The 27,160-nt window shown below is 35.2% G+C and overlaps 1 protein-coding gene across 2 annotated transcripts in view; it reads right to left on the reverse strand.

The window, feature by feature from the left end:
* Positions 1-27,160, reverse strand: part of LOC125052957 (myosin heavy chain 95F) — a 61,946-nt gene that overhangs the window by 5,411 nt on the left and 29,375 nt on the right. Inside the window, exons 2-23 of one of the 2 annotated variants that reach the window (XM_047654066.1) lie at positions 23,893-24,085; positions 21,932-22,005; positions 20,755-20,884; positions 19,786-19,950; positions 18,719-18,981; positions 17,821-17,970; positions 17,211-17,467; positions 16,487-16,644; positions 15,326-15,490; positions 14,423-14,546; positions 12,264-12,366; positions 11,579-11,776; positions 10,552-10,776; positions 9,627-9,834; positions 8,214-8,455; positions 7,182-7,294; positions 5,794-5,901; positions 5,245-5,382; positions 4,234-4,326; positions 3,141-3,185; positions 1,602-1,722; positions 609-726 (exon numbers count right to left, since the gene is read on the reverse strand). In XM_047654066.1, the coding sequence (XP_047510022.1) occupies positions 609-726; positions 1,602-1,722; positions 3,141-3,185; positions 4,234-4,326; positions 5,245-5,382; positions 5,794-5,901; positions 7,182-7,294; positions 8,214-8,455; positions 9,627-9,834; positions 10,552-10,776; positions 11,579-11,776; positions 12,264-12,366; positions 14,423-14,546; positions 15,326-15,490; positions 16,487-16,644; positions 17,211-17,467; positions 17,821-17,970; positions 18,719-18,981; positions 19,786-19,950; positions 20,755-20,884; positions 21,932-22,005; positions 23,893-24,079 (3,385 nt within the window). In that variant the 5' untranslated portion in view covers positions 24,080-24,085. The remainder of the gene's footprint in view (positions 1-608; positions 727-1,601; positions 1,723-3,140; positions 3,186-4,233; positions 4,327-5,244; positions 5,383-5,793; positions 5,902-7,181; positions 7,295-8,213; positions 8,456-9,626; positions 9,835-10,551; positions 10,777-11,578; positions 11,777-12,263; positions 12,367-14,422; positions 14,547-15,325; positions 15,491-16,486; positions 16,645-17,210; positions 17,468-17,820; positions 17,971-18,718; positions 18,982-19,785; positions 19,951-20,754; positions 20,885-21,931; positions 22,006-23,892; positions 24,086-27,160) is intronic. The other variant, XM_047654067.1, reaches the window with a different exon arrangement.

Raw genomic sequence — 27,160 nt, forward strand, 5'->3', positions numbered from 1 at the left:
AAATAATCGATTAATAAAAAATCGATTTTTTATGCAGAATGTCACATCCCTCCGGAGACGTCTTATCAGCGCAACGTTATTTTGGACACTGTTGGTTTTAAACCGTGCAGCCGAAAAGCGCAACTCGCTTTTATTTCGTTTCAAACCGCCGTTTGATACCGTGTAGCACATGCTTTATTTGTACTCAAGTGACCTAATACAAAAATAACAAATATTTCAATATCACGAACAATATGTCGAATTAACTTTAATTACTTTATTTTATTCTTTAGATGGCATCACTGCCTACTAATTCCAGGTTTAGTTAACCTTTAAAAAAATGTTATCTTTACTTTCGCGTTTTTTACTGTTTGTGATGAAAAGGGACGTAATTATCAGTCGCCGATAAACCACTCTTAATGTGGAGCAACGCACTTAATAAATTGGATACATTAACTAACAATTAAATCTATGTATAGACTCAGATGTTCAGACTCGTATTGAAATTGAAAAATGTGCCCGGCCAAAAAGGTTTGCCATCTCTGAAATGTCAAAAAATTATAGCTGTCGGAATTATACGGAATTAAAAATCTGAGTATAGTAGATTTTTTTTTTATTCGATAATATACCTGCATCCATTATAGACTGTGGGGCCCTCTCTTGGTCAGCCATAGTGCTTTTGCGGGCGTTCTTTGCCTTCCACGCGTGGTACACCTTCAGACGACGGTGGAACTCGTGGCGGCATGCCTAAGAAAATAATTATATTCCTAATACTATCGAGGAGTTTAATTTCGTCGGAAACAATTTTTGATCGAATTTTTTATGGAACAAAAAACCACATAGGTCACTTATATATCTATGACCCAAGACTTTAGATTGTAAACATTTTCCGCTTCAGCACCAGATTGCTTCAAATCTGTTATTTTTTAAATTATTTTCTGTAGTTGTCTTAGTTTGCATTTGAGGTGTCCCATACTTATAGGTAATGTTTCTAATACAAGTATGAATTCTCTATATTATTCCGCCTCCATATATGCGCATCCTCTTCCATCGCTGGCAGAATTAATTGTGACGCGATAAATATCGACCAGACACTAGACGCTCGATATTTATCGACGATAATTGATACAGATCGTGGATTTTTAGATTTCTAGAAATCCAGCGATCCGTATCACGATACGTGATACGCCTGTACTACACATCGTGATTCTGGATTACGATCCAAATATCACGATAAATATCGAGCGTGTAGCATTCGCCATTGTCGTCTTGAGAATGTCAAACTTTATGTAAAAATAGCTGTCACTCGACATTCCCAGACGCTACCATAACCACAGTCAACCATTTCTATATACATATATTTAATTCAAAATTAATTTAATCATATAGGTAACACAATGTACACTTATCGTCAAAAACACTCTTTTTAATCGCCATGTTTTTTTTTCAAAATGTTTGTAAGTTTATGTATAATCTTATTTTATATTTATATATAACAGGGGGCAAACGGGTACTGGCTCATCAGATGTTAAGTGAAAGCCTATAGACACTGACATTGCCAGAACCTTTTGAGAATTGGTCTCTATTGAAACTAACCTTTAGTAATTAGTTCTACATCTTACCTCCAAAAGCTCAATATCACAGGATGTATTAATAGTGTCCCGTAATTCCGAATACTTCCACTTAGACAGGTCATACTTCTGCTTGCCTTGCATTGCTTGTTGCATTCGCACGCGTTCCGATCTATAATGCATATAACCTCGTGTTACAATTTATTCATAACTTCAAAACCGAAATTACATAAAGGAGAATGCCCATATCAAACAATCTTTAGGGTTACAATGATTTTAAATAATGTGTGTACTTATGTACACGCGTTAGAAGTTATACATCTCAAACTCAAAATATCTTTATTCAAGTGGGTAACCAAGTACACTTTTGAATCGTCAAGTTAAATTAATCGTAAATTTACATTTACTACCAGTTCGCAAGTCAAGGGCGTAGAGCGGGTAAGAAGAACTGGCAAGAAACTTTCCGCCACTCTTTTTAATCGCCAAGTATTTAGTCATACAAATTGTTTGAACTGGAGCAAATCAATCCCAAGGATTAGGATCATTTAAGTAGTCCTCAAATTGATAAAAAGCTTTGTTGATTAATTTTCGTTTAACGAGGGCTTTGAATTTATTTAGTGATAATTCTCTAATTTCGCTTCTTTGGCGTAACAAGATAAAAATCATTTCAAAAACGTTACGATGCGGGGCGGGGATTGAATAACGCGTAATTGTAATTAATTGTAAAATAATATTATTTTGACTTTTCAGTACCTTAACACCGCATAATGGTAACTTTTAGGTATAAAGAGTCACTTGAGGGTGGTCCCGAAACGTTTTAAAAATTGCGTGACGTAATACTTGAACGCTCCCCAAGACACTTTTTGGGTCACAAATCCGTTCGTTAGAAGTCATATAAGGGCACTCTCCTCTTAATTGTTTAAGAAATAACATAAAGAGCACATACGAGGTTAATCCTAAGAATGTTATTTACATACTTATTGACATTCTACATTTGTCTATGTTACATTACGCCTAGACGTGCAAGAAGTAAGCGATAGCCTGTTAGACAATTAGTGATTAAGAAGTTCCTCTTTCAATTGTGACAAATCATGGCCTATATTTCTTTATATATTTACAGAATAAGGGGCAGGGCAGGAGGCTACACTGATGTATAGTGACACCGCTCATGGACTCACAATGCCATGTGGTCGCGAGTGCGTTGCCAGTCCTTTAAACCTTTTCACTACGACGAAGGTAAACTTAGATTTTTGATATTGTAATTGAAATACTGTCGCAATTGACTTTTGCTTTTGATATTTGAATTATTGGATTTGGCAATTACTTTGAGAGAACCAAATTGGAACGGAAATTAATCTTTAATTAGTCTACGTGTTAGACTGAAAAATATCTTTAAATTGACATTTTATTGCATTATACACAGGTACATTTTACATAATTAATCATCATCTAAACACTGAAATATTGGCCATTATTTTAAGAGTAAATTTTCTATACATAATCTTTAATGATTATATTCAAACGTCAATATTGAAAGAGGATAAAAGGCATGCGAAAGAGAAAACATCATTATTCTGTCTCACTCGATACCTGTTCAATTTATTTTCTCCGTTCACTGAGTCCATTGTTGGGAAACTGTGCAAACATATTACAATATTATTCATTGCTGTCCTCGTCGCGCCAAGGTATGTACAAAAGCGAGAAATTGTGCATTCTATATCATGCTTTTCCATTCATTATAATTAAAAAAAAAATCTAAACCACCTGACTTTAATGTCAATCATAAAAGAAAAAATTTACAAAACAGGTACATGTTCTAAAGTTTTTTTTTATAGAATAGGGAGCAAACGGGAAGAAGGTTCATCTGATGTTAAGTGAGCCCATAGACACTCAATGCCACAGGGCTCGCGAGTACGTTGCCGGTCTTATAAGAATTGTACGTCTCCATACTCCGTACGTCGAAAATGTATTTAATTTTGACAAGACGTTTCTGAATTTTACCACTTTTTTATACAATAGGGCAGGGCAGGTGGCTCACCTGATGTTAAGTGAAACCGCCGCCCATGGACACTCTCAATGCCAGAGGGCTAACAAGTGCGTCGCCGACCCTTTAAAATTGGTACGCTCTTTTCTTGAAGGACCCTAAGTCGAATTGGTTCGGAAATACTTCAGTGGGCAGCTGGTTCCACATAGTGGCGTGTGGAAAAAACTGCCTTAGAAAACGCTCAGTTGTCTAACTACAACACCAAAGTATAACTTCCTTTTCGAACAAATTAAGACGATATCAAATAAAAAATTAATAAAAAAAAAACTATTACATATATAAAGACCGTAAGACGTAATTTAATGTTAATTAGGAAAACATGGATTATTAGATGTATTTACGTTTCTAGTCTTAAATAACCTTTAACCAATTAATAAACCATTCTGAATAATTTACAAAACAGGTCCTAACGAGGTGAACTTTGCTTTAGCATTATCAAATAGACGTTTAGCACAAACCTACGTACTTACGTACACACGTATACGTTAATACCACACTATCAACGAATGCATCGGTCCGAAGTTTACAACTAATATTAATATTCTCGCTTCCGTTTATTTCCAAACAAATATATACTATCTATTGCCAATCACATTTTGTGCTAAATATTCTGAAATATAATCTGAAAATATATAATACCTTCTTAATTGTGGCGGAGAGCCCTCGACGTGTCCGTTGGTTTCCTTCGCAAGGCGCACGGCCATTTCGTGGTCGCGACGCTCTTGTTCCAATCTGTGGGGTGTTTTTTTTTTTAAATTGTAGTTAAATATTCACAAACTACTCGAGTTTATGCCCCGTAAATAAATTCAATGATATCTGAGTATAACTGAGGTCCATATTCTAGGCACAATGTCATCTTGTTTCTTAAATGTAAAACTTCATACAAAAGTAATGCTGGCTGTTGAATCAAGATTTAAGTTCTAGAAACATAATTCTATGCCAAATTACAACCTGAGAAAATGGAGGTTCTCGAATGTCACTAACGATTAATTTTTAATACAGTATTTATTTTAAATCCGCACTACGTAGTAATTTTTATTTTCAAACTCAAACTCAAAATATCTTTATTCATGTAGGTAAACAATAACACTTTTGAATTGTCAAGTTAAATTAATTGTAAATTTACATTTACCAGTTCGCAAGTCAAGGGCGTAGAGTGGGTAAAAAGAACTGGCAAGAAACTTTCCGCCACTCTTTATAATCGCCAAGTATTGTCATACAAATTGTTTGAACTGGAGCAAATCAATCCCAAGGATTAGGATCATTTAAGTATTCCTCAAATTTATAAAAAGCTTTATTGATTAATTTTAATTTGACACTTAAAGGCGCGTGAAAAACGTTTATCTATGTAAATAAAAGTGAATTATAAAATATGTTTCCAAGCTCAAAGCCAGCTGGACCAATTCGACAATTTCTTTAGTACACTTAATGACGGTCAATAGAAAAGATGTTTAATTGACATTTACTACCAGTTCTCAAGTCAAGGGCGTAGAGCGGGCAAGAAGAATTGGCAGGAAATTCCGCTACTCTTTTTTATTACTAGTAGAGGTTTTAATGAAGAAAAAAATTGCCTAGAACTTATAAAGCAACTTAGAAAACAAAGCGAATGACAATAAATAAACGATTTCAAGTTTAAAAATTAATTCAAACCTTTCTCGATTCTCAAGATCGGCTTTGGCAGCGTCTTCAAGCTGTTTCTGAAGTATTTCTGCGGCGCGTCTGTCTTGCTCCTCCAAACGTATACGTTCCGCTTCTTCCGCTTTACGACGCGCTTCCATTTCCGTTTTACTGAAATAGATTTAATAGATCATATCTAATAGAACTGCAATTTTACAATAACTTATAACTGTAGATGAATGGTTAAAACTACAATGGGTGAATAGTGAATTTTAAAATTTTTATTTTATAGAACGGGGGGCAAACGGGCAGGAGGCTCACCTGCTGTTAAGTGATACCGCCGCCCATGGACACTCACAATGCCAGAGCGCTCGCGAGTGCGTTGCCGGCCTTTCAAGAATTAGTACTCTCTTTTCTTGAAGGACTCTAAGTCGAATATAATAAATAACTTTTGTAGCCGGTACAGCTTGACACGTATTTTTTGTCATATGAGTCCGATGAGGTATTACGTAAGTAATAAAGATAAAGAACTGAGGCCCAGGCCTAAAGGTTGTAGGTACACTAGTTTTAAAAAAAACTTACAGTCTCCTATTCTCTTCCTCTTGTCTCAGGCGTTCAGCCTCTTTCCGTTTGGCTTCTTCCGCGAGACGCAGTTCCGCTTCCATACGTTTAAGCCTCTCTTGTTCTTCTCTATAATTGAAAAATTATTTATATAATATATGTAAGGAAAACATAATATATTTTCCTATACAAACTCTTGTCTATATTGTATTTTATATAAACTCTTTTGTAATGTTGTCTTTGCCGTCTGATCGACGATGTTCAATTTGTCACTTGACTAATATATGTAAGATATTTTAATTTGTATTTGTAAATGTGTGTTTCTTTTGTATTCACAGAGAAATGCAGTTGCGCCTTATTTATTCCCAGTAAAAGCGATTGATACTATTATATATATGATTAATCCTAAGATCGAAGAATCTCACGAATACCTTTGACGAATTAAAATACTAAGGCAATTAAATAAATTAATAGTATTAAGAAGTTTTTCGCTGTGCCTACTAGTTACTCCGAGAAACCGAATTATTTATTTAAAAAATTGGACTTGTCTCTTTCTAACATTTTGATTTTACGCTATGATGAAAAGAGAGAAATGAGGAGTTTTATTAAAAATTACAATTAAATTGATTCATTATTTTTTGGCACACTTAAAAAAAATCACCTTGAATCAAAACAGTCATTAGTAAACGTGGCCAAACGACTTCTCTCGATATCACGCCCACAATATTTTTAGACGTAAATTTTATAACCATGGTAAACATATTATATAGTTTACTATCTTTAATAACTTTTTATTCTATACATATAAAATAAATTAGAACATGAAATAATAACTAAAAACGAAAACCTTTTAAGCTATTGCATAGCTTCTATCGCGGGCCTCGAGCGTGGAGACCGAATCCAGAAATTCCGTAACGAAAAAAACCTTACGCGTTAGAGCGGGACAGAACGCATACTGCGTATTCACATCTCTCTGACGAGATCGGTGCAGCCGGTGCGCGTTAGAGTGAGACAGACTATATAGACGAGTTCGTCTGAGTCTGGTCGAGTGGTAGATTGAATTAATTTATCAAAGAAAAAAAATACTGCATAAATAAATCATTATAATTGCATTAGTTGAAAAAAAAAATTACGCAATAGCTTTACCGCGGCAGTCCCCGAGTGCCACACGTTTTTTTTCTGTCTGTTTATATTTAACCGCGGGAGTATCTTTTTCTTTATAGGGGGGAAAAGCGAGCCTATGGGACGCCTAAAAAGGGCTGACGACGCATGGACATCTATTTTAGTGGGTGCGTTGCCGGCCTTTAAGGGATGTTTTTTTAAACAATCTGGTTATTTTACGTCCCAATTGCATGTGCAATTCATACTAGTCAAGAATATAAGGACTTTTTTATAATTATTATTCTCACCTGTTCTTCTGATCCACCATGGACTTCTGCAAGGCAGCCATTTGGGTCTCTATCTCTTTCGTCAGTTTATTGTACAGCTGGTCTATCTCTGTTCGGCTGATTTTCTCATTACTCTGCAAATTTTAGAACACGAATGAAGTTCCCTAATAACACATTTCTGTCTGTTTCATTTGTTTATGTATTTTGTGCCTTCAGTCTAAGTCTGAACTGGTTTAAACTCAAACTAAGTTTATTCATATAGGTAACAAAGTACACTTATGAACGTCAACAGAAAATATGTTAGATTGATTCTAAATTTACATTAAAGCCCTATCCCAGCACGGATTGCTGTGTCAGTGTCTCGGGGTGGACTGCGGGGCGCAGAGAGGCGCGTCGCGTCGGCCCGTAATAACAATTAGTTATGTAAAACATTAAATTAATGTACTTTTATCCATTTTTTTCTGGAATGGATTACTTGGCTTGCGATAAAATATATCGTGTAAGTTTCAAAATCATGTTCTATATACATTTTCGTCATAAAATGAATTCAAAATGTCAAAAATTGGCTATGTTTGTTTTTTTTTTTCTATCGAGCGAAGTTATTTAAATCGTGTATCGATCTTTCAAAATGGATACCTAAACTACTCAACTCCACCATATATATTTCCATTCGCCCTACTTCAAGAAAATATGACGAAAAATGGAAAGAAATAATGTACTTTTTTGGAGTTTGGCGATTAGATAGATTCTTAACTACCAGTTCGCAAGTCAAAGCCGTAGAGCGATCAAGAATAACTGGCAAGAAGCTCTCCGCCACTCTTTTTAATCGCCAAGTTTTGAATCATACAAATTGTTTGGAGCAAATCAATTAGGATTAGGATCATTTAAATAATCGTCAAATTAAAAGCTTTATTGATTAATTTACGTTTAACGAGAGTTGAATTTCCATATAAGGAGTGGTTTATCTTCTACGTTGGTCGTACGTAAGTTCACAGGATTTGGGGATTTTTAAACTGACCGTTTAAAAATATTAAAATTTTAACATTAAAATACCTTAATAGTAGCACACGCGTTCCGTATGCTATTCTTCAAATTCTCGATATTCTTCTTAGCGCTGTCCTTCTCTTTCTTAAGCTGCGCCGTGACGCTATCCATCTCTGTCAGGCTGTTCTCGAGTTCCCGTATCTTCGCGATGCCTTTGTACCGCGGACGATGAGCTCGTCTCACCAAGTAACCGCGGACCGACTTCTGAATTGTTATCAGGCATTCACGGCGGTAGAGGATTTTGTTCTTCACTAGAAATTATAATATTTTTTTTTAAATTAAGGAGTGAAATATAATGATTATTGTCGCAGGGCATTTGTTTTTGAAGTTAAACTTATAATGCGACTTCCAACAAGGTTGCGTTAAACGTTTAACGCTTCTGCGGAGAATGCGCGGCACTCGAACGTATGCAGCGCGTAGTATAAAGGCCAGCGCGAGCGTTAACAACGAAAAGCGTCCAATGGGGCCTCATAGCCTAGCGGTCTTATTAAGTGGCAGCTAGGTGAGCGGTACCGGGTTCGATTCCCGGTTCGAGGGCAAGTTTTAATTTAATTTAAATTTGTTCTCGGCCTTTGGGAGGGTTGTGCGGTACCGGGCGAGAGCTTAAACCGTACAATGGAGGACACGGTCGAATTTCTAAGGCAAGCAAGAATTATAAAAATCTTATACTAGACGCTGGCTAATGCACAAACCGTGCCAGAGCCATAAAGGAAAAAAAAGCGCACAATATTTCAACACAAGAGGGAGAGAGAAAAAAAGATACACAAAGGTATAAAGTGAGAGAGAAATAGTGAGCGTCGTGAAATTAGCTGAAATACATACCTACTTGCTGTTCTATTTTAATTTATAATATTCAGTATTTCATTTACAAAGATGCGATCAATTGTGAATTGTAAGCAATGTTAATAAAGTTTGTCTTAAACAAACAATACACTAAAAAACAATTTCTTCCCTATTTTCATTTCTATATTACGAAATTTCACTTCTTCCACACTATTTTTTGTCAAAATACACGACAAACACAGGCTAAACTATCCTCAATAGTTAGTTCAATTTATTGCCCGTTCTTCTCTTCCGGTGTACGCCTTTGATTTGAGAACTGGCAGGAAATGTAAAATTAGAAGAATACTAGCGGACCCCACAGACGTTGTCCTGCATGATATTTCAAGCAATTAGTAAAGCAAAGTATGAAAGTACCGACTGCAGCGCCATCTGGCGGGCTGATTTGTGAATCTAAACCATTCCCAGATCCCCTTGAACACACACAAAAAATTTCATCAAAATCGGTACAGTCGTTTGAGAGAAGTTCAGTGACATACACACTCACAGAAGAATTATATATATAAAGATTTTTTGACATTCACTCTGTTACCTATATGAATAAATGATTTTGGAATTTTGAAGTATCCAATTTTAACTTACATTTAATAATGGAGAGGACAGAAAAGACCGCTCGCCTCCAGCGTGACTTGACCAGCCAAGCCAGAACAGCATCCACTATGGACTTGAGGTTCTCAGGGTCCGACCGCATCATGGTATCGAACTCCGAGTACTTCCCTGGGCGGAAGAACACGCGGGTCACACCGAACTTGTAGTCTTTGTCCGATAGACCGAAGCTGTGGACTATGGCCTGAAAATTGAGAAAAGAAGAGTTTGAGAACCACCCTGTATATTTGCAAAGGACTGCAATAATGGAAATATATTAACAGGTTTTTATTCAAATGTTTTATTTATAAAAAATCCGGTTGCATTAAGAACCACCTTGTTAATGGTGGTTAAAGGAGTGCTCAAACGTCGTTTTGCCATGTTTATCATTTATAATAAAAAATAGGGGTTGACCGTAGAGGGGTGAAAATTAGGGGTTGTATGTATTTTTTAATGCTTTATCATAAAAAAATATTTTTTTTTATCTAAAAATTAAAAAAAAAAAAAAAGGACTACCCTTAACATTTAGGGGGATGAAAAATAGATGTCCGATTCTCAGTTATACCCAATATGCACACAAAATTTCATGAGAATCGGTCAAGCCGTTTCGGAGGAGTTTAATCTCAAACACCGCGGCACGAGAATTTTATATATTAGATTTTTGAGGAAAATTTTCTGAAAATGGTCTCACTGTGACTGATATTTTGATAAATTTAAATAAGGTTAATCAAGAAATTACATTATTGAAATATTTCACAAAACTCCATAACAAGATAGTTTTTTTTTACTAAAAAAAAAAATACTAAAATTGAAAAACAGTTGAATAAAATATATTTTAAATATGTATATTTAGTCAAAATCACGAAAAAAAAAAGTTTTTAGGCACTTGCACTAATGAAATATAAAAAAAATGACTTCGTACCTGACAGAAAACCTTCGGAGATAGAGTCTGCAGTTTCGGCGGCAGATATTGCCGGTACATCTGGTAAAGGTCGTTGAAGGGCGCCCTCGACGGATATCCGTGCTCCATCAAGGCCAGCACTGATATGGTTCCGCTGCATTGCAGCTGAGTCAGCACTAGGGAGCCCTCTATCTCCCCACCCACCATACGCGAATTTGGCTTTATGCAACGAACGAAGTTTGTGCCCTACAAAAAAAAATCGGTTGTCTGTAAAGTCGGTTTACTGACGATAGTTGAACGTGACAACGTCATAAGAAAATATTGATTTGTTTGATAGATGTTTGTATGGATATAGAGGAGGTAAATAGAAATCACAATTGAATTGATATAATACGATATATTATATACTTTATATACAATAAAGACGTTAAACGCTACCAAACGCGGAGGCCGATTGTGCCTCTTTGTCGCTTGTTCCGCGCTGTCGCTTGCACTTCAAGCCTTAAATGGAACACCTCAGAGCGAGGTAACGCCGCATGCGTCATGTTTTTTCGTGCGTGCAGCCGGCTCCATCGAATTATAAGACGTTGTCACGTCAAAAAACTTAAGATAAGGTGGGTAGAATAATTATGAAAAGCAAGCCTACCCTCATTTTCCTTTGATGAAAGTAACATATATATATACGTACGTATGTAATTAAATAACTAATTTGAAAAGCTTCTGAATTCATTAAAGACGATACATTTAAAGCTGAGCTGAGCAGAAAATGTCTTTTATTTAATAGTTAATAGAAATTACTAAGAATTTTTATCACTTCAGCTAAATTAAGTGAAACTTAAATATACTTCCTGTCAAACATCAGAGAACTGGAGAGAACTTTATAATACTAGTAATTACTAACTAAAATGTATCTGTTATCTAAATGGAATAAATTATTTTATCCAATAAATTTTCCTGCATATTGACATAGAGCCTAGGTATGTTTTAGCTTATTAATATTTTTTTTAAAATAAAATCTTTAAAACTAATAATTAATATGATTACTCACATTTTCCTTCAACTTGTCCATAAGCTGTGACAATTGACTTTGGAACTTAGCGCCGACAGAGATAAAGTTCAATTTCCCTTTGGCGTTATTATTGTCTGTGGTCTCAAACAACTGCTGGACGAGGGCATTTCGCGACTCTTGGATGAGAAACTCTAGAGACGCGTGCAGTGCGTCATTGTTCTTCTCTATGAATTGGTTCTGGAACAAAAAGTTTAATATCAATAAAGACCAGAAGAGATACAGGAAAATGTCTGTTTAGTCAATTAAAAAAAATGGAAATCAATTGTTCAAACTTAGGACGATATTGTAGAACGTCAACCAAACTTAAATCTAGATGTCAAACTTTCCACCCCACACTTGACCCCCCCCCCCTCCCATGTAACGCACCGTAACGTTTTTCTGTACCCAATAGTAAAACGCTTCGTGACCATCCAGTAACTCTTAATACCTAAAAGTTACCATTATGTGGTGTAAAGTACTGGAAAGTCAAAAATAATATTAACAATAACGCGTAATTCAATCCCCGCCCCGCATCGTAACGTTTTACAAAAGGACAAAAAATTCGTTAAGTAATACTTGAACGGTCCCTAATTTAAAATATCTAAATATTTATAAAGCTATTATTTTAAACAATTATTAATATTTATAATAGTAATAATTATAATAGTATTTAAAAATAAAGTACCGTATTATAGCAGACGGCGCCCGCAAAATGTCTCAATAGGAATCCCTCATCATCCCTCAGAGTTCTGTGGGCTTTTAAACGGGACGCACGAGGCACCTGCAACCTGGAATTTCATATATGAATAAATACTTGATACAAAATAAAAAATAAAAACATTGACAGTTCTTGAAAACGAAATTGATAACGCATTAATAACTTTAATTTCGCACATGGCGCCCAGGGTTCGATTAGTTGCAAAAAGTATCACGGATTTAAGAGTTGTACGCGGTTGAAATGCACACACCATGATCTTCCTTCTTGTTTTCACAGCCGAGAAGGCAAAATATCGGCGCACAAGACATTTATTAAGTGGAAACTTTGGAGAAGAAGAAACTATAAGCCTTTTCAATAGCTGTTAAGATATTAAAACTGGTATCATACCGCAACATGTTGGGGAGCATACAGAAGAAGTTTACACGATTATTACAGACTGTATGGCGTCTATCCCCACTATCCCTTAATACCCAATGGCGTAATAATAGGGTGCCAGGGCTGGCCACAATGAAAGAAATATGCCACGGGCCCCCGACTCAAAAGGTCCCCTAACCAAGAGATATTATGTTCTATGGATGAATGTAAAGTCTCCAATACGCATTGGGCTAGCGTAGGGACTACAGACCATTGCCGCGTAAGAGAGAAGGCCTATGGCCATAAGTGAGACATATACAACGTGTAATTGAGAACCCTGAAAATGTCGAAGTTTATTAAAATTAAACTGAGTAGAACGTGAAGATTTTTACTGAATCTTGTTACGGGCCCTAGCTGGTATAGTTACGCCGCTGTTAATACCCTTTACCTAATTACCCGAAATTATTTGTCATAGGGATGGTGGGGTTCAATTAGAAAGAACATCAGACTTTCAGTTGGCCTACTATGTACATTGTCTTGTATGTACATGTACATGTATGTACATATGTACAGTGTTTTCCAAGAACTCGGTTCTTTAGTACGTAGGGGATATGTGGCGCAGGCCAAAGTTGTTTGCACCAAGGGCCAGAACTAGTCTGTTGCGTACTGGATGCTGTCTCCGATATTATCGACTATATGTTCGCAGAGTGAGTTCAAGCGATATTTATTTAGTATATTTTGTTATAGTATTGTCTTTGATTAACATAACTCATAACATTTAAAGAAAAACGCTTTTTACCGGATTAAAGTTATGTATTATTATAAATTTACAACTATTTGACATAATTTTAAATTTATCCGACGTTTCGCGTGCTTTACAGCGTGCGTGGTCACGGTGAAATAGTTGTAAATTTATAATAATACATAACTTTAATCCGGTAAAAAGCGTTTTTCTTTAAATATTTTGTTATATTTTATTTTAAGGTGATCGTATTGGCTTAATACCGCAAGGATAACGTATTTATTTTTTGTGAATAAATAAACAAACATCTAAATATTAAATATATCTTGAACCGACTCCAAAAAGTAAGTTATAAGTTTTCTAGTAGGCTTCCGAGCACTTTGTCCACAAACTTATCGGAAACTAAAGATTCAAGATAATTGATATTCGGGAACCGAACAAGTTTTATCAAAATCGGTTCAGTTATTATTAAAACACACATTTTTAGTTCAATTTTTCTAAAATTATCCAATACCGTTTTTGGTTTAAATAATTATTAATTTGGTTCAATGGACCATATGTCACTCAGCCCTCTATGGCAGACCGACCTCTATGGTAGAGAGAATTAATAACTCAAAAACAACTTCATAGAATTCTTGATATCTCTGATTAAAAAAAGGGTGCGTGTACTTTTTGTACGCGCGTAAGAAGTTATACTTCTTAGGCATTATTAAAAAAAGTTTTTGATTGCATGCAAATATAAATTACAATTAAATAATCAAAGACTGGAAATGGAGTCATTATAGTCAATAAAGTTCAGTTTACATTTGAAAAATTAAATAAATAAATATTTATTATTATTTTCTTACATTAAGTGTAACATAAATTCTATTATTATTCGAATGTTGTTTTTGAATTATGTCCAATGCCGTAGCATCTTCCGTGGGCAACTTCATTCTGTTAATTTTGTGTCACGGTGCGCGCGCATCGTTAAATTTCACTCTCATCAATTTTTGATAACGCGCCTAAAGAAGTATAACTTCAAAAATACCTTGTATTATTGGCTCCGAGCTCCTTGTGAACTGCGTGAGTGAAATGTCCGAATTCGGGTTTCGGTAATTTCGACTCTTCATCCAAAATATGGAATATGCCGTGGTTCTTGCTTTCGATCAGGTCTGAAAAATATATAATTCATAATTAAAAAGTGTGTCTCGCCCCTTCTATCGGAGAACGTATTAAGTTTATTTTAGAGTTTATACACATTTTATTTATTACCATATATTCTCACATATTACAAAAATTTAATGAATTCGTGAAAAACGTGGCATAGACTTTATCGCATTCACACAAACCATTCATAATATGTATGGATTTTGAAAATTGTACGAGTCAAAACAAGAGATGTGGAGAGTTTCTTGCCTGCTCTTACTCTCTCTGCTCCCTGCTCTTGAGTTACGAACTGGTAGTAAATGTAAAATTAGAATATATTTAACTTATTTTCTGACGTTCATAAGTGTACTTGTTTACCTATATGAATAAAGTTATTTTGAGTTTGTATTTTCAACTGAAGTATTAGGCGGGATGAAAAGTTCGTAGACTGACATAGATGGCCGTATTAATATTAAATTAATATAATTTTTATTTAAGATATCAAAAGACAAAATTAATTGAAAAAAATCCATGACAAATCGTAATAGAAAAATACCATTTTTTACCATTTTTCAAAAAATTGTATAATCGCTATAATCGTTGTATCGCTGAATCAAATTTTTAGCCAACCTGTTATGACTACATTTCTATTAATTCAGCAAGCAAACCGAATCGTTTTTGCAAAATATATTTAAATTGTCAAAGTTAATTTAACCTAAAACCATACTTGTATGATTTAATTGTATTACGGATCATGCGGTTGGAGGACCTTAGTTTCTCTCAAATTTTCTCCTACCCGACTTACCGATACAGTCCTGGTTATCGACGAATCGTATCTCGGGCACGTGCAGACCCTCGCGACGGTAGAGTTCCTGTTCGTTCTTCAGGATACGTTCGTTGAAGAATTGCTGAAGCTTCTCATTGCAGTAGTTGATACAGAATTGCTCGAAACTGTTCATTTGGAAGTATTCTGAAAAATTTAACTTTTGTTAAAAATTTCGATTTTTTTTGACAACTTAGCTATAAAAGAAAGATCACACATAAGAGAGAACAACAACATGAAACAGCTTGGACGCCCTCAAAAAGTACTAAACCAATTTTTATATATTTCACCATGCCTACTGCTGATAGAGGACAAACATTTGTTTAAATAACTTGGCGTTTAAAAATAGTGGCGGAGAGTTTATTGCCAGTTCTTCTCTTCCGTGCTACACCCTTGATTTAAGAACTGGCAGTTAATGTAAAATTATAAGCATTTAATTAATATTTATTTTTTGACGTTCATAAGTGTACATTGTGTTACCTATATGAATAAATGATTTTGATTCATGTAATCTCGAAATGACTTTTAGTTTCCGACAATTTTACTTCTATCTAACTTGGTTTTAAAATTATTTACAATATTTTTAGATAGAAATCCCCACCCAGGAAGCCGGACAGAATACCCGTCATTCTGCGTTTGGCTCTCGGACGTGACGGACGTTTTGGTTGTGTTTAGTGGTTGTTCTGTGTATTAATTTCGGCTTTTAGATGTGTTAATTATTATTTAATTGTTGTTGTTATTAAAATAAAATCATTTTTGTTGGTTAAGTGGTTTGTTTTTTTATGTTTACCGCTCCTGATTCCTCAGAATATATTAATTATATTAAAGACACATACGGGCAGGAGGCGAACCACATGTTAAATGATACCGCCGCCCACGGACACTCAATGCCAGAGGGCTCGCGAGTGCGTTGCCAGCCTTTAAAAAAATTGGTACGTCCCTTCCTTGAAGGTCCCTAAGTCGAATTGGGCGCATAAATAAGCGGACAGGTGGTCCCACAGTGGTGATGCGCTGCTGCCTTAAGAAACGCTCAGTTGTGGAACGACGGACGTCAAGGTGATACGGAGTATTGTGTATTCTGCTGAAACTCAGCTGCAGGTTGGTAAAACCTTGTTAAAATGGTAAAATAAAGTAAAATATTACCAAATCCAGCGATATCCAGGACTCCAATGTAATAGGAGGAGGCCTGGAAAGGGATGCTGGTGTTGATCCTGTGCACGATGAAGTCAAACAGTCTGCTGTACACCGCTTTGGCCAGGGCATCGCGGGCATTTTGAGCTTCGTAGGTTTTTAGTGGGACCCTGAGAAACATTTTTTGATTCTTTGTTAAATCTACTATATAAAAATAAGTCGGGTTTTCCTTCCTGGCGCTATAACTCCAGAACGCACGAACCGATATCCACGGTTTTGCATTCGTTGGAAAGGTCTCGGGCTCCGTGAGGTTTATAGCAAAGAAAATTCAGGAAAAATTTCAACAGAAAAGCGGGATCACCAAACGAAATGTTACATAAAACGAAGCCATCTGGTGGCGAAACGGAGTTCGCCGAGTTTGCTAGTACTTTATACTTGACATAGAAACTGCTCAAAGCTTTGCAAGGTTTGACATTTTGATTTTAAATATTTTGGAAATAAATAACACAATGGTGACACAATGTTTAAAATTATTAGTCCAGTATTTTTAGTTTATTCGTTAAAAGCAGATAAACGCATTATTTTTTTTACTATTTGTAACGAAAACTGATACATAGCCTTTTTATGACATCAACAATGAATATCATTTTTCCGGCTCGTAGGACCAAAAACTACCTTCAATAGTCTAAATACATTATTTCTTTAAAAAATCTTTTAAATTAATATAACATCCTACATTATAGCAGTGCCCTTCATTCCCCCTCTGGAGCTCTGCATCAATCTGGAGACCAGAGCCATCCTTAGCTCCCCAGCTTCTACTCCAAGAAGACCGGCAGCCACCTGAAGTTCCCCCTCACTGTGTGGAGAGACCCTGCAGCCACCCCTGGCACCGCCTTCTTCTTCGAACTCCACGTTACCGAGATGGAGTACAGCCGCTACCACACTGTATACTGATCTCTTCTCTTCTTCCGATAGACCTACCCTTGATAGCGCCTGGAATTACGCATATATTTTATCAACGATAAAATAAGTCCTTAAACTCTACTTTGGTTAAATCTTTATTGTTTTATTTTATAAAACAGGGGGGCAAACAAGATGTTAAATGCCACTCACAATGCTAGATGGCTCGCATGTGCGTTGCCGACCCTTCAAGAACTGGTACGCTCTACTTCAATTTGCTTTAGATTTTCTCGGCCGTGTAACGTGAAAATGGTTACCATGGCAACAAGTAATTTTAGTCGAGGTTTATTTTTTATGTGTATAACAAAAAGCGGGTTTTCTCGTAAAAATAACGTGAAACTTTTAGTAAAATCAACGTAAATTTCATGAATACCAAAAAAACTCACGGAATGTAGCCTCTGAAAGTCTTCCACATCATCCAGTATGGGGTCCCTCAGACCCCCTTTAGTCTGGTGTTGCTTGCTCATTTGAGAAGCACTTATTTTCTTCCCGGATTGAGCCGTTGTAAAATACTGCGTACACCCATTCTTCAGATACTGGTAGACAAAATCAGCTTATTTACTATGTTTCGTTAAAAACTTCATTTTTTGGTGGACAAGAGATCGTATTTAAATATTTAAAGTAGTATTTATAAGAATTTAATTCTCGGCCAAAGAAAAACGTGAAAAAAAAAACTGGGAACTGAGACAATATCATTTAAATCATGAATGTGATATTAATATTACTACAATTCGTAATGGACGATCGAAAAAAATTTCGAGCTGTTTTAAGGTGTATCCGTAAGTTATGTAACCTAACATTAGTTAAGTTACATATACATATTTTAGTTAATAATTAAAAGCCAACCAAATGCAAACAATATGGCACACTTGAAGCCAATATGAGCCCTTTAGTTTTTACCACACACATAAATTGTAATTACCATTCTCGTTTCCGATAATGTCCAATAACATAAGTGTCACTAAGATTTAAGCACTCTTCAATACGACAAGTTATTTTTTTATTAATCCAGCATCGCAACCCCACTACCCCTAATGTTATCTTAGTTGTAAGCTCATGCTTTAAACAATTAAAGCCAGTTGTTACCCAGCTTCAAACAAAGTGTTTTATTTGAACACATCCATACAAAAACCGCCACCAAACTTAATTCGCAATTCGACAAATTTACCCGTTTTAGAAACTAGACTAATTACAGTACCGCGAGAGATAATTTCTTACTATTGGCAATGGAATAAATTTATTTATATATAACGATGTAAACAGTAAAAAAAATCAGGCATTTACCGTATAGTCATCAGGCTTGGTAATCTTAAGCGCCGCCCTCAACTCCTGGGGTGCGCCCGCGCATAGCAAATAGAACACGTGGTAATTCCGTTCTTCAGTACTTTGCGTACAAATACGGGACTTCTCCAGCAAATAATGTGATATATGACCCCCCACGACTTGGTATTTATTGTTGAAATGTACTTCCATGAATTTTCCAAAACGAGAACTGTTGTTGTTACGTGTTGTTTTTGCGTTTCCAAAAGCTTCTAGGATGGGATTGGCTGGAATATTTAAACAATTGGAAATTATTCTATGTTATTTATGTTATTATATTACTACTGTGTTAAATGTTACAACAAAATACCTCGTGACATATTAAAACTTAACGAAAGAGAATTGAAACCTTTTAGTAAAAATACACTTTGTAGACAAGAATATTACATATTAGACGATTATATGCAAGATAAAAATCCTAGTCGATACGACAATCAAAAGTTTATATAATTTTTTAATTAATATAGGTTTATATTTGCTTTTTTTTTAAATTAACTTTGTCGTAGCTGACACACTGTTTGACTGTATATTATATATATCTGTGGCCATAGGTCAGAATATGATAAATGCAATTTCATTACTTTATAGGACAAGCAATTAAATTATTAAGAAATCTTGAAGGCACTATTAAAATATGAAACACTCGATATATGAATGAATGTTACTTATCATTGTTTGATCTATGACCATAGATATACATGTATATATGTAGCTGGAGCAGTGTTGGCCTAGTAGCTTCAGCATGCGACTCTCATCCCTGAGGTCGTAGGTTCGATCCCCGGCTGTGCACCAATGGACTTTCTTTCTATGTGTGCATTTAACATTCGAACGGTGAAGGAAAACATCGTGAGGAAACCGACATGTCTTAGACCCAAAAAGTCGACGGCGTGCGTCAGGCACAGAAAGCTGATCATCTTGCCTATTACGTTAACAAATGATCACGAAACAGATACAGCAATCTGAGGCCCAGACCTAAAAAGGTTGTAGCACTATTGATTTATTTTATAGCTAGTTAATACACAATCTCTTACCATCTAAAATCTTCTGTTCCACGGGCCCAGCTGCCTTCGCCCACAACTCGCACAAATACTTGAGAATATACTTCGTTGACTCTGTTTTACCAGCTCCCGATTCTCCAGACACAATCACCGATTGTGACTGCTTCAGAGCTTTCATATCACGGAATGCTTTATCGGCTGAAATATGAATATAATATAATATTTTCAAGGCACTCTTTGTGTAACCAGCTAAATTTAGGGGCTTTCAAAAATGATTATGACAATTCCTCAAATTCCAGCAGTAGACCTGAAAGCCCCAGGCAGGTGTCCATGACCATGGGTACCTTTCTGTCCCATAAAAATAAGAAAAACCAATTTATAAAGCATATGATACAATTTAGAGTTTAAGTTTAAAGCTTTTTTATAGAACGGGTGGCAAACGGGCAGGAGGCTCACAAAATGTTAAATGGTACCGCCGCCCAAGGTTACTCAATGTCTGAAGGCTCGCGAGTGCGTTGCCGGTTTTTTAAGAATTGATTGACGCAATTTCTGACGGACCCTTCGTCGAATTGGTTCGGAAATACTTTAGTGGGCAGATGGTTCCACATAGTGCGTTCGCGGCAAATCTGTCTTAAAAACGCTCATTTGTGGAACGAAAACATTTATCTCTTATTAACGCCGAAAATTCCTATAACACACGGATGTTTACATGTGCGTCGCTGGCCTTTAAAATCAATTACCATCTCATGATTTACAATACAATATACTGTCAATTGAGAATTGTAGCATTCTACGTATATATTATGGCAAAAGTAACCAACAACAAACTTAACAACATAATAAAAATATATTATTATGGGATATAAGCTATGGGACTATAGCTAGGCACGCAGAGTCGATACTTAGCGCTAGTAGTATCGACTTTAAATTGTTTAAAAACTTTTTTTCTTACTTTATAATTAAATATATTTTATATGTAATATGTATATTTAAAATACGAACCAATAGCGAACACGTGCGGTGGTAACTCTCCCAGCGATCTGCCGTGGTACTTCTTAATCGTAGATGGGGAATACATATCTGGAATGTCTTCGTATGGGTTGACGGCCAACAGGATATTTGCGACGTACGTCTACAAGCCATATTAATTTTATTTTTTTTGTGTTCCATTTAGGAACAATATATAGGGAAGAAATTTTAATTAGGGTTGCCTGAAGGATTATGGGTGCCTGAAAGAAATCGCTTAGTAGCGATAAAGACCCGTTACACCATGATTTAAATTTGTTAATATTATTATATTTATAAAAAAAGTAAAAAAAGGGCGGCGGAGAGTTTATTGCCAGTTCTTCTATTCCGTTCTACGCCCTTGATTTGAGAACTGGCAGTAAATGTAAAATAACAAGCATTTAATATGTATTTCTTGATGTTGATTTGAATTGTATCAATAAAAATCTCATATATCATTACTTTTAAAACTGAAATTTGTCTGATTGGATTCCTCTTGGGAGTTTAATAGTGTTGTTACATATGTAGCAACATGAATAGTATTTTATTATCTCTATTAAAATACGTAATTTTCATCTATTTAAATAAGTGGGTATTAAAGCGGCAACCAATTCTAGTACAAAAAAGGACCCAACTTTTATTATATAGATTATTTTTCCGACCCAAATATCGGCCAATAGAATTGCACCATTCGACGTCACGTGGTACAACCTACATGGTATTATACTGATAATTTTTTGTGAAAATTTTCTCTGGTCGTTGCTTCAAGAAAAGTATTAAGTAGTTGTTTTATTCATTATGAAATTCTTATTTGTTAACTGTACATTTCGTCTCATGGTGCAATTCTATTGGCCGACATTTGGGTCGGAAAAATAATCCCCCGAATACCACACGAGCTTCAAAATTATCGGGCATTTCCCTCAAGGTTCCCTGCAAACAAATATAGTCGTCATGACGACTATATTAATTGTTTGCAACGAACCTATCGGGAAATACCCGATAATTTTGAAGCTCTTGTGGTATCATAAGTGAATAAATTTCATATTTTGCTTCGTAGTTAAAATATAATTTGTGGTATCATATTGTCCTTGATGCTAATGCAAACTGCCGTGTAACCGCGACTCGGTCGATATCTGTTCAAGGCATTGTGACTCACGAGTCACGCTATACTTACATAAATCTTGCTTTTCTTATACCGCGTCAGCATATTATTAAGAAGAGTCGCTTCGTTTAGGAACATTAGCTCACCTGGAAACAAAATATTTAATATGTTTTAATATGAAAACGAGACAATTGAAGATCGCAAATGACGCGCAAATGGGGCTGAGAAGCCAAATTTGTTATTTGTGTAATAGGAGGCAAAGGAGCAGGAGTCTCTGATGTTAAGTGGAACCGCCGCCCAGTGACAGACATTTCCAGAAGGCTCGCAAGTGCGTCGCCGGACTTTAAAAATTGAAAAGGATTTATTCTCCCGCTTTCTAAAAAGGGACTTAACTAAAGCTAGTTGACCTTGGCGTCTTCAAAAAAATACTTGCGTTGCCGGCCTTTGAAAATTGCAGGGGAGTATTTATCATTTTATTCTCCCCTGTCCTAAAAGGGACTTTAATAACTAAAGCTAGGCGCGGTGGGCTTGGCTTCCCGGAGACGCATACTCCGGAAATATCGTCATAGTAATTATGGGCGAGTTGGAGTCTCCCTTTTCTGCTATACCTACCTCTTAGTGTCATTTTTGTGATAAGTAAGAGCAATATGGGAGTTCCATTCTCTAACTGTTATGACTAGATTCGAAGTGAAACTACTTTGGAGTAAAACTTTAGAAGCTAAGTAACAACTAGACTAATAGATAACGTTTAAAATATAGATTTCTTTTTTTATCTATGAAATAAGACAGGACAGATCTATATCAATGGTGAATCCATTCACAGAACTACAGACGAGTCACTTAACCTAACAAGATACAAATAATCTTCACAAATATACAACAAGTTTTTTTCCTACAATAAAGTTCACAAAAGAGTGCGACTTCACATGAATTACAATCTAGCCTATACAATAATTATGGCTAATAAGTAATATTATTTTGACCTAATTTTCTACAATTCTAATGAATAGCTTAAACTAAGGTAATGTTCATTAACAGTCTTATGGTCTGTTTCACAATGTATGCATAAAGTACCAAATAGCTATGCAACACATAAATTATTTGGAAGATAAATTGTGCTATTTGACACTTCATCGGACTCATAACTTATGATGGACTTTAGGTGATGAATAGCGTTATCTGACAGTCGTGAAACGCAACAATAGTGTTTATCCTACCAATAAGTAATAAATAGCTAATTTTGAACTTATGTAGAACTTATATCCTTACATTGTGAAACAGACCCTTAGTGTTCTATATAATTTTGACACTATGTTCGTGTGTCCGAGATACCGCACTTGTACTTATATTCACTACACTAGGTTTATTAATTAAGGTTTAGTTCTCTTTGGACGTCAAATTCCTGTTTTTAGCCTCAGCATTCACATGGCTATGTAGCCTGTTTAGTGAGCTAAGGTAAACCGTTTCACCGTATCAACACATTTCGCAGTATAATTTAACAACACATTTATATTTTTTTCATGTGACTATCCGTTTCAATTGGAAAATAAACATACTAATGTTAGGACAAACACAAATATATTTTTAATAATACGAAAGTTACCCGAATACTAGGTACAAATCGATTCCTAGAAACGCTTAGTTCATGAAGTAAAATATAATTATTTCTGCGATTGCAAACTTCAATCTATATACGGCAACGAGCATTCTATCCATTTAAAGATATAACTTTCGCTATTCTTGTTTAATTCATATAAAATCCCTATTCAGTGCGGTAATTTAAAAGAATTTATTACCATTTAATTAAAACATCATCTCTATAATGTAGCTTAGATTCAGGGTTTCCATTTGCGACGCTTGTATTTATTAAATGACACGAATAACTTCTTGGCTCTTGTCAATTAATTAATTAATTCCGTAGAATTCTGAAAGCTATCATTTTTTGGCATGTCAGAGATAACAAACCTTTTTGGCATATAAATACATTTTGTTTGTTAGTGAATGTATCCATTTTATTTATTCGCAATACTTACAATTGTCGTCGACATCCTTGGCTGGATCCCCTGCGGGGAATATATCGTCGAAGCTGACGACCCGTTTGGGGTACTTATTGTCTACGGGGAACACGTCTGCCTCTTCCCCCATCAGCTCCTGCAGCCGGGCGAGCAGGAAACCCTCGTTGGGGTCTCGCACCCATACCAGCTGCTTGTCCATCGTCATTGTTCACTGGAAATAATAACATATATTATTAAATTATCTTACATATAAATATTTTAATCGAAATAAGGCATACAACTTGCGTCACATATATTAGTAGTAATAGTACTTTTTGTTTTATTGTTTCTTTTTTTATCATCTCTGTAACTGATTATCAAACATTATGTGTCTGGGCCTCAGATTTGTGATTTTTCGTGACATTTGATTTTGTGTCTGACACGCCATCGAATTGGGTCTAAAGAATGTCGGTTTCCTCACGATGTTTTCCTTTACCGTACACTTAAATTTATACTTCGAAAGAAAGAAAGAAAGAAAAATTGGTGCACGGGAACATCGACTTTCGATAGAAAGAGATTTCTTTTCTAAAGTATTAGTTCTATTGTAATAACATACAGAGAGACACATAGCAACGCTTTGCAATTGAAAATTGAAACAATTGTGGCAACCCTAATTTATTTTTCACTTTACAATGTTAAATATGATATTACGTGCGCGTCACAATAACCTTAGTCTCATTGTGGGCGATGCGAGTATAAAACCGGTTCTAACTACAACGAGGACGTGAAAATAATGAAAACATTTATTTATTCACACTTTATTGCGCAATACCATAAAGGCTGCAAGGGGCTGCTATTAAGTGAGAGATACTAATTAATAATAAAAACGGAATTGTTATCAGGTGCAAAAGTGATAATGATCATTTAAAAATAATTTAATTATTGAAGTGAAACTTCTTTAGGCGCATGAGGGTAAAAATTTTACGGAACGTCACGAAGATGTGCAGCGTTTTTGTTGAATTTTTTCTTTAATAAAGATGTGCTAGCATAATATTTTTTAGAAGCACCCTAACAAACACACACATATATATATATAGAACACAAATAAGAAAAAATATTTTAAGGAAAATATTATAATAAAAAGAAACGACAATAAACTAGTTTAAGAAATGAAAATATTAAATCAAATATGTATGTGTATATGTATATTAAATTATCACTCCCCTTATTTTTTTCTATTGTCTTGTAGCTGAATGGTAGATTTTGGTAATAATTATGCAATCAGCAAACTATTTTAACTAGAACAACTTACAGGTACTCAGTATGAACTTTAGGAAAACGTTTTCCGATAAGATTTGTATTCGAATGAAATCAGGATAAATAAATGGTATCTATTTAATTTATCTATATAATTATAGCAAGGCGCTTTCATAGTATTTTGTTGATTACGCAGCTGAACATTGTTTTAAATATTTTGAAATTAATATTAGTTAGGGATAACTCAAACTATATTTATTCATGTAGGTAAAAAAGTACACTTATATAATTTAACTTCTTTCTGACAATTATGTCAGAAAGAAGTTAAATTAATTGTAAATTTACATTTACTACGAGTTCGCAAGTCAAGGGCGTAGAGCGGGTAAGAAGAACTGGCAAGAAACTTTCCGCCACTCTTTTTAATCGCCAAGTATTGAGTCATACAAATTGTTTGAACTGCAGCAAATCAATCCCAAGGATTAGGATCATTTAAGATTATATAGATAATGCTAATAGTGAATAGTTGAAATTCGTCCGGAACTTTTTAGTTTACGCAGATTCCATCTTCGAAAAGGAAGCATTCTTAATCTGGGTTAGATCATAAAGTTACATAATGTAATAAATAACCAGCAGAACGGAACAGCGACGGTTAGTTCACTTTCGTGACGAATCACTGCTATATGTTATGTAATTAATACGGCGTATATACGATTACTGGTTCTGTACGAGAAAATTTTGTATATATATATATACATATTATTATAAGTAATTATTTTAGTTATACTTAGTGTTACATGTTATTTTGTGTTCGTTTTTGTTATTGTTATGCATTTCTTGTACTTAACCCTCTGAAGGATTTTCTTTTTTTTATTGTTCCATATTAAGGTCGCCTGGTAGAAATCGCTTATTTAGCGATAAGTATTTTTTACAGTATGTTTTTGTATAATTGGGAATAAATAAATAAATAAAAACATGAAATATATAATATGTTCCGCTTTGCTTTATACCTTATAGAAGGGGATGGTTTTTATATAGGTTTAAAGAATTTTATTCTCATTAAAAACATACATGTCACTTACATGAGAAAAAATAATTAAATAAAAAATATATTATAAACATAAAAAGTTAAATATATCACGCCACCGTCGTACGCAGTTATTGCATTAGTTCATCTACCAAAAAACTTTGCAGGCGTATTCTTAAAAGGCCGGCAACGCACTCGCGAGCCCTCTGGCATTGAGAGTGTCCATGGGCAGCGGTATCACTTACCAACAGGTGATACTCCTGCCAAAATTTCTATAAAATTCTTTAAAAAAAGGAAGGCTCTTGACAGCCGTCTGAAGTCCGGCCTTTAAAGACCTATCTGGTCGCCAAACTCCAAAAAAGTACATTGTTTATTTCCATTTTTCGTCATCTTGAATTAGAGCGAATGGAAAATAAGTGGTGGAGTTGAGTAATTTATGTATCCATTTTGAAAGATCGATACACGATTTAAAAAACTTTGCTCGATAGAAAAGAAATCCAAATATAGCCAATTATTGACACTTTGAATTCATTTTATGACGAAAATGTATATAGAACATGATTTTGAAATTCCATTCCAGTTTTTTTTTTATAAAAGTACATTAATTTAATGTTTTACATAACTAATTGTTATTACGGGCCGGCGCGCCTCAGTGCTCCAGCTCTGAACTGCGCCCCGCAGTCCACCCCGAGACACTGACAATGGCAATTCGTGCTGGGATAGGTCCATTATTTACGCCCCTATCGTCAAAATATTCCTTTTAGCCCCACTTCCGATTAGCAACGGGCTCATATAACCATATCAATACCAGTATGACCGCTGAAGCAAAAAGTGTAAAACGGAACTCCAAATTAAGTAGTACACAACTGCCACCGGCCGTTCCGCTAGTGAATACGGAAATAAAAACTCAAAATAAGCCCGCACGCCCGCAGCCTGTTGATAAACAAACCGCAGACATGTCTAAGCGTATGAATGGTTCAAAGAGTACTTCACTCTTCGTGTCTGGATAATACCAGTTTTTTAAGT

The sequence above is a fragment of the Pieris napi genome, chromosome 10 (assembly GCF_905475465.1).
Source record: "Pieris napi chromosome 10, ilPieNapi1.2, whole genome shotgun sequence".
NCBI classification, from domain to species: Eukaryota; Metazoa; Arthropoda; class Insecta; order Lepidoptera; family Pieridae; genus Pieris; species Pieris napi.